The sequence below is a fragment of the Carya illinoinensis genome, chromosome 1 (assembly GCF_018687715.1).
Source record: "Carya illinoinensis cultivar Pawnee chromosome 1, C.illinoinensisPawnee_v1, whole genome shotgun sequence".
In the NCBI taxonomy this organism is placed as follows: Eukaryota; Viridiplantae; Streptophyta; class Magnoliopsida; order Fagales; family Juglandaceae; genus Carya; species Carya illinoinensis.
The window spans coordinates 20,552,785-20,561,935 of NC_056752.1; the positions used below are offsets into that span (position 1 = coordinate 20,552,785).

At 35.8% G+C, this 9,151-nt stretch overlaps 1 protein-coding gene across 1 annotated transcript; it reads right to left on the reverse strand.

The window, feature by feature from the left end:
• Positions 1-633: 633 nt before the first annotated feature.
• On the reverse strand, positions 634-7,034 carry LOC122313029. Its single transcript, XM_043127726.1, has 3 exons — positions 6,473-7,034; positions 5,828-5,926; positions 634-926 (listed from the first exon to the last, which is right to left on the reverse strand). The coding sequence occupies exons 1-2, from the start codon at positions 6,861-6,863 to the stop codon at positions 5,853-5,855; spliced, it is 465 nt and encodes a 154-aa protein (XP_042983660.1). The 5' UTR covers positions 6,864-7,034; the 3' UTR covers positions 634-926; positions 5,828-5,852.
• Between the last annotated feature and the right edge of the window lie 2,117 nt (positions 7,035-9,151).

The following is a 9,151-nucleotide window of genomic DNA, read 5'->3' on the forward strand; positions in this document are numbered from 1 at the left end:
AATTGATATGAACTGTGCAATTTTAATGTATATAATAGAATATTTATTAGTTGAAAATGGAAAATTTACCATCCTGTCATCCTCCACTTTTAGGTTTCATTTGAATATTGAACTGAATTGAAATGAGTTAAATTTTTTATGAATAGTAATGAATTGAAATGTTGAAATAGGTTTTGAGAAACCCACTTAAAAATATATTAAATATGTTTAAATATTAAAATGAGTTTAAATATATTTATAAAAAATTTAAAAATGTTGAAATCCCATGTGTAAAAAAGTATGCAGTTGAATAAGATTGTAGGTTCCACATATAAAGAATTTTTGAGTTAAGATAAATTTAGTAATTTGAAAATTAAGTGTTTGGATGTTAAATTTATTTTAAAATTAGACTGAACTGAATTGATATAAGTTGAGTCTAAATTCCAAACAAGGCCTTATTATTTTCTTTTACTCTGTTAGCATTTGATATAATTTGAGAAAGTGAGCAAAACGAGAGTGTTTCAACGACTGAAGATTACTTCGATACATGCTTGAGTCAACTTTTCCAATATAAGCTGAAGTAGTGTGAGAAACACTGAAGCCAATGCGGTAACTGGTATACACGAAAGCCCAAAACAGAGCAACGAAAAAGAATAGAAAGAACAATCATAAATAGGATAATCACCAAGTGCAAGGGTGATAGAGTACAGATCACATAGATTGCAGTAGAAAGCTTCAATTATTGACTAAAAATATGAGGTACAGATCACGGGAGTGTGTAAGTTTTCAGCTACTGAACATTTGATATGAAGTGAAATTATTCGTGGGTTGGTAAACAAGATGCATTATCTGTACAGCTCCTCCCATTGACGAAAAGGTCTGTGATATTACAGTTTCTGCAGTCTCTTATCCTTCTTTCTACATACAATTTACACACCTGGGTGAACCTGCATATCCACATAGATAATACATGTCATGCTTATCCAAGTTGTCTCTGATAGAATTTTATTTCCTTCCCCTCCTAAATCAAACACAAGTAATGCATAAACAACAACAAAATTTCTACTAGAACACATTGATTTACTTTGTTTACTCGAGTTCCTGGTGAAACGCAAAAGCTACTAATGAATAAGTATTCCCATAATAAACAAGTTTATTCATTAGCTCACAGGTATGACACAAAACTATTTCCTAGTAAAGCCAAATAGTTCAAACTTTCATTGGAAAGTTGCTGCACCTCGATGGCAAATATGACTGTATCGTTCAAATGTTATTAGTTATTAAAGAGGATGAAGACTCGATTTTCTGTATCCCAAAAAAGTTTTAAAGAATAATCACTCATAATTTCAGATTACGAACACTAGTGGAAGAAAACTTGAATGCTAAAGCACAGAGAACTATCTTTGGTGCGGTAGGTGGCAGGAACGAGGCAGGGGGATATGAACTCTGGGAAAGGATACAACCATCTTTGGTGGTTGGGTTCGATCTGGGTAACATTGCAGGGCCTAGTTTCCTGGTGGAAAGGAATGGGGCAGGAGAGTTCAGAAAGTTGCAGAAGGTGAAAAATTTCAGACATGTTGTGTGGTATTGTGTGCAGGCCCTGAAGAATTGATGAATCTGTTTATAGCCATTGAAGCCTAGCCACTACCCTAGAAAAGATGGTTCCCAGCAACAAATTAGGCCTTAGATGTGGTAGAGAACTGAGAAGGGAGGCTTGTTCTATCAACTAGAAGTCAAAAACTAATAATTTTAGCCGTGCTAGAATAAAGCGGGGTTCAATATCATTGGAATGATAAGAGGGTTGAATAGGGAAGATAAATGCATTAGGGAGTGGAATCTGTCAGAGAACGGAAGGTTGATATCATTTGGCTTCATGAAACCATAATAGAACATGAGCTCAGCAGTATCATTCACAACTTGTGGGGATACCAACGTGCGGATTGGTGTCGTCTGGACTCCTCAAGCTTCTGTGGGAGAAATGTGTGATGGAAAAAGCTGCTTTATAGTGGAATTCACAATGACTTGTTCATTTAGAAATGTGGAAGATCACTCTACATAGGCATTCGTAGTAGTCCATAACTCAACTTTGTTCAGAAAATGATACTCACATAACATATTTTACAAAATTAACCCTCATTTAAAACATAGTTATGTATGTGTTGTAAAAAATGCTGTGAAAATCATTTTTCCTTTCACATTACCCATATTTCAAGTGGAACGTCAGGAGCAACACATATCAGCACTCTATGGTGGAATTATCATAGTATTTTCTTAGCAAAACCTCACTGATCTTTCAATGGTAGGGGTAATTATACATGGTCTATTAGGTCCAAAATTGGTAGATTCCTCCTATCTCCTTAATGAGGATCATTGTTTCCTGAAGTGGCCAAAAATTTGAGAATTAATTATTTAGATTTTCGCCTTCAAATCAAAACATCTTTTAAACAACAAAACAATTTTTGGTATCTAAAAAACAAATTCATCTAATCAATTGCCTCCATTTCAGTGACTAGAAACACAAAAACCAAAAATAACTTTACCAAAAACCATAAAAACACATCTCACAATTGTTTTTCCTAAACATACTTTTAATGAATTCCACTACTTTTACATACCCCAATAAAATAAACTAAAAAGTTTCTCAATCCAAGAGTATTTTCTAGAGGTCTTCTTAGACAAAACCCTAAAAAACTGACATCAATTTTTTTTCTTGATAAATAAATCAACTACATGTTTGAATCCTTGTTTCAGAGTTTATAAATTATATGCAGAATGTGCAGTATATTCGGGGAATTCAAAAAATTGATGTGCTTACAGCTTATAGGGAATGGTGCTAATACAACTATGTGCTAATACAAGCCCGGCACAACCACCACAAATTGCTTGCTAACTGCTAATAGGGTGGGTAGGTATTGTTCAGAAATAGAAGACTGGTCCCAGTGCCTCTCTTGTCTTTGCTGGAATAGGGAAGAGAAAGAAGTTGGCTCAGGTAGAAAATTTATAGCTTTCAAATGGCTTTCATAAATGGAAAGTGGATTCTATGGTGGCATATGTCGTATAGGTAGACATTTTTACCTCATTTTATTCTCAGATACAAAGCATATTATACAATCATTTTTTAAAAAAGCAATCTAATATATGAAATTTCATAACGAGGTAGATTAGCCAGTCAAATTGAAATAAATCCTAGCCAGTCTTATACATTAATTTACATAATATATCTGGCCAGTCCCCCGTCAATCTTACTCTCATTGTAACAACCAATCCAATATTATTAGGATATAATATGGATAATTTTATTAGGCCTAAATTAGGTTTAATTGGCCCTTTTAGATATATCCACAAACAATAATTATTGAGATCGAACCGGGGTTTTAGTTAGGCTCGAGAGTTCAAAAGTTAATTTAAGGCCAGTTAAGGTTTAGTCATTGATTTTGAGATGGTATTAATAGGCTAATATTTTTGGAAAGCCCAATCAAGATTTATTAAATTATTTGAATAGGTCATGGGCTTAGGATTTATTTAAATGGTTTATGAAAATTTTATTCAGCTCAGTAACTGGATTAAAGCCCAATTAATATTTATGGACCAAATGGACCCACACCAAGGAGAACTAAGGCCTGATTTATTTATGAACTCCAAGCCCATGAACTTATTCAATTTCAACCACACTAGGGATCACACCTCACAGAAACAGTCTATATACATATATATATGTACAAGTACACATATTCATGCACAATCCCCCTCATGCGTGTAGAGAATTCCAGGCACTACTAGGGTTGCCTCCAACCACCTTTCTGCCAAGCCCCACGTTCCTGCCATCTCCTCCAATCCACCAGCACCCTCATGGCATTCCCTTAGTGCCGTGTCACATGGTAAAACACCACCCTATGCCTGGCAAGCATTGCTCACGCACTGCCAAGCTGTGTACCAAAACCAGGAAGCCATCGTGCGCCGGCACCAAACGGTTGCTCCTTCAACATTCACTACATAGCCAGTTGCAGACCACCCCTCCGCCAAACATAACTGATGCCACAACTTGGTCATGTGCCACCCATTTGCACCACCCATACGTACCTCTGTTTCCTTAACCAAAACAGAGCAAAACGGATATGGCTGCAACCTGTACTCAACCACCGAAGCCCAAAACACCTACACGTAGACAACCACATTGGAAACCAGCCCTCTTCCTCCACACAACCGACGATGCCCATATTTTAAGAAAGAAAAACAGAGCACGGCCCTTTCCTCCAAGCACGGAAAAACAGTAACCATGTAAGCCTCCGTCGCATTCTGTCTCTTAGTAATCTCTCTTTTTTCCTCCCAACATCAAGCCCCTCTCTATCTCTCGGTTTCTCTCACTTTTTCTCTCTCACGTTACTCTCTCTCTCTCTCTCTCTCTCTCTCTCTCTATATATATATATATATATAAGATAGCATAGACCGAAGGGTACTGTACGAGCTGGTATGGTATATTGCTATGGTTATGAAATTTTATATGGTCAAGGGGCTTGAACTTATTTTATATGGGTTTCATGGGGACTATTGATTCATGAGAGTTTGGGCCCACGGAAGCTTAAAACATTTTAGGGTTTTGTGGATTTTAGGCTTTAGGAAAATATAGATTATTTTAGTACTTCCAAGTTTTAATTTTAAAGTACATAATTAATTAGAAATTTACGAAAATTACTTGTGTATTTTATAGGTAATCAATTGCCCTCCGAAAATATTGGACTAACGCTACGAGGTAAGTAGCATAATCATGCCCTGACATATGTGCAGTAAACAGCATGTCTTTTGTAACAGTATTATGCGTGTACGCCCCTCCATGAGAAGCCCCTTTTTACGTATCCAAGTCATGAATGAAATGATGTTGATTGACATGATAGATTTATGAATGCCATGATTTTATGCATGAATTTCATGTTAGTTGCATGACACATGCATCAAGATATTTTATGAAACTATGAATTTGTGTGAAGAATTATGCATCAAAATATTTATGAAAAGTTATAATTTTATCTACTTAGATTCGCTAACTCTAACTTACAGGAGTCAATAGTGGGTACCAGCCTATGACAAGTGAAAGACAAGTCACAGATCAGGTTCTTATTCATGTTCATGTTATCTACGTACATAACTATGAGTATGCATGTTTTTCAAGAAACTCTATGTTAATATTATGTTTATTGTATGATGTGTTGCTTATTGAGTATTCCACTCTTTTTTTTATGTTTTTATGTTTTAACCTCCCAGGTAAGGATCTTTATGAGGATGGAGTTGCAGGACAGGACTTGACCCAAGAAGGAGGCAGAGGCCTAGACAATTTATGAGATGCTTAATTTCATTATTTCAATTTAATAAGTCATTCTTGATAAGCACATGAAACTTGATTGATTTTAATATGTGCTTCCACAGACGCTTTTAGATTTTAAGTATTTTAATAAAGATTGACTTTATGTATTTATGGAATCTTTTGCATATGGAGCTTTATTAAAAAGAAAAATTTTAAAGTCAATGTCAGTAGCACATCGTTTCCCCAAGATTTATAGAAATGACTTTATTCATAACCCTAGGGGAATAGGGTGTTACACCACTTAGTTCCTAATCAAAACAAGTGCCAACCCTCGCATTATCTCTTCCTCCAATATGGTTCAGTTGCAAATTGATTTTTAAACTATTTTTATGATTATTATGTGGTGTACAATTTTAGAATTTTAAAATTCAACTTTAATTTTAGCAGCTTTAAAATTCTATTCATCACAAAAAAAAAAAAAAAAATTCTACAGCAAAAAGTATGAGGTGAAAAAAAAAAAACTAATAATAAAAAAATAAAAAAACTCACTCCAAATGCCGGTATAAAACACGTTTCATCCTTCGTCATCCTCAGCTTGAGACTTAGTATTTGATGTTGGCTCTACTTCCACTGGCTGAGGAGATCCACCTAGAACCAAAATAGAAAACGCAGTGTGAGGAACATTACATCCACAGCTTAAATCACGTTAAGATTTGACAACGGTAAATCCCTAAGATGGAAAATGGTTAAGTGTGTAAGACATCCTTCCTTTGAAGATGAACTCAATGTTTCTCAGATTATTACTAAAAAAAGAGTCGCTTGTTATTTCACCCAATGCTCCAGCCATTCTAATGAACAGATTCATTTGACTTCCAACAATGTTTGTTTAAGTACTTCCACCAAAAATGTTACCATGTTGTTACAAAATAACCCATTTTTTCTCGACATTTTCACCCCTATTAACAGAATAGTATCGTATCATTTGGGTTATAACAGACGCACAGAAAAGAGTTATCACCTCATGGACAACAAAAAAAGCAAATTTATTTATTTTTCGTTTAGTTAGATTTGAAACATTCTATGATTACAATATATTAGCGGGAATCAAAATGATTAAAAAATCAAAACCCAATACGGAAAGGAACAAAAAAAATACTAACAGAAACAAAAATCATGGAAAAAAATGGATCAAACCTTTGATGAAGTAGGCGGAAGAAGGCCAGCCACGGTCGGTCGTGATGGCCATGGACTCCTCCTCGGACAAGGGATTTGCCAACTGGTGCACCAAGTGGGACAGGCCGTGGGAGCAGGAGCGCGGAGGAGGTGGAACCCAGTAGGAGGCGCCGGGGAGAAAAGGGAGCCAATCGGGCGCGGAACGGCGCACGATGATCCGGTGAATGGCGTCCTCGAGCTGGCGGACAAGGGGATCGGAAGAGGTAGAGGAAGAGTCGGTGAGCTCGGCGAGGTCGGCAAGGTGATGGGGTTTGGAGGACTGGTTGGATTGGGTTCGGTGAGTTAGGAGGCGAGATTTGGGGGAGAGATTGCGGGGAAGATTAGTTAGGGTTTGTGAGAGGGACCTTGCCATCTTCTCTTCAAACAGACAGACGGACAGCTAGGGAGAGACAGGAAGTGCAAAGATGGAAATGGGTGTGTTTTGGAACAGGGGAAAGACGAGAGAAAAGTGTCTGTAGAGATGGGGATGCGAGCCTCTATAATTAGCGGGATTTGGGTCGGATATTCACGAACTAGACACAAGAATCCTGTAAAATAACGAGTAATGCTGTATACACGTTTAGAATATACAATTATAGTGCTTTAGTTTTAAAAAATAATAATAAGAAGAAGAAAAAAAATAAAGCAGAAAAAAAGAAAAGGAAATTTATTATTGAAAAAATTTATGTAAGTTTTAAATTTAATTTTTTTAAAAAAAAAGAATGTTTGGGAATTACACCTTCTAAGATTTTAAATATTATTTCTCTAAAATAATTTTATAAGTATAGGTGTTGTCATTTTCCTTTTGAATTTATGTGCGATTTGGATAATAAGATAAGATGAGAAGATTTTAGATAAAAGTTAAAAATTAAATAAAATATTGTAATAATATTATTTTTTAATATTATTATTATTTTGATATTTGAAAAAGTTGAATTGTTTATTATATTTTGTGTATAAATTTTGAAAAGTTATAATAATGAGATGAGATAAAATACTTTCACTATCCAAATGAAATTTCTTTAATTAACTTTTTATTTAATCAAAATAATAATTTTTAAATTTTTAAATATTACAAATCAAATTATGTTACGTAGATAGTGTATAGTATAAATGCATTCAAATAGAATTATTTAATTTTAAAATTTAAATTTTTTAAATCAAATTTCACAATTTAAATAATGTGAATGATATGCTCTACATACCGATTTAAAAATAAAATAACACTCTGGAAAACTTTAAATAGACACAGTGGTTATACTAATATACATATCGGGGTAGGTGTTATAATATTTTATCGTTTTTGAATTTTAATAAATATTTTATTAATAAATATATAATAATATTATTATATGTATTTATGATTCTTTTTGTTTATTCTTTTTGTTTTATATGAAATAGGGATTAACTTTGATTCAATAAAAACATTACAAAGCTTTGAGGTTAAGTGTTTTCTCTTCTCTCGTGAGACAGAGTAAAACTTTAGTGCTTTTGGTCTCCAAAAGCTTCAGGTCTCACATCCTGTGAGCTTCAGTTATTGTGGCCGGTTGCTTTAGTGTCCAACAATTTTTAGGTAACGAATGGAGGTTGACGAACTAGCGAGAAGATGGGAGAGGATTCAACTATCTACGGATGAAAATGAATGCTTCCACGTAAAAGAAGAAAATCTCAGGAATACTAGCAGAAAAGGAAAACACTGCATTGTGGGTAAAGCTCTATCCGAAAAGAATGTTAATAGCGAGGGCTTCAGAGAAACAATGTCCCAAGTGTGGAGGCTAGAGGGATGGGTTAGTTTCAAGGACCTTGGAGATCAAAGTTTTCTGATCGAGTTTCAGAACAGAGAAGATAAAGACAAAGTGCTGAGCGGTAGACCATGGTTTTATGACAGAAGCTTACTAACGCTACAAGAGTTAGATGGCACAGAGTCCATAAATGGTCTGAAGTTTAGGTATGAACCCTTTTGGGTCCAACTGCACAACCTGCCTCTAGACACAATGATAGAAGAAGTGGGAGAAAAGCTTGGGGCCTCCATCGGGCATGTCATCAGAGTAGAGGTTGAAGCGGATGGTCGTGCATGGGGAAGATGTCTTCGGGTTAGGGTTACAGTAAACCTCCACAGACCTCTATTAAGGGGAAAATGGCTGATTTTTAATGAACAAAAAGTCTGGATCTCCTTTAAGTACGAGAGGTTACAGAGCTTCTGCTTCCAGTGTGGTACGTTATTTCATAAGGGGAAGAACTGTATAAGGCAGCGCTATGAACAACAAGGTGCTGAACCAGATCACCAGCAGTTTGGTGCATGGCTTAGAGCTCAACCTATGCACAATAGCTCCTCCAACGGACGCAGGTACGGCGGCACAAAGGGCGGTAACCAGTATCGACAACAGCAGGGAGGCTATGAGCAAGATGTAGAGGAGCAGGCTAGGCTAGAAAGCCATGCTATCCAACAGGACCTTTTGGCGCCAAAACAAGATTTGACTAAACAGGAGAGTCAGGAAAAAGTCTACGGGGTCAGTAGAAAGCAGGACGTTATGGGCGTGAAACTGACCAATGGGAAAGCAACTAGACATATGGACGAACCTTACATCACGAGACAACTGGACAGTCAAACCTGCAGAGATCAGGAACCAAAACACAAACACGAGGTAACACCTCTGAAAA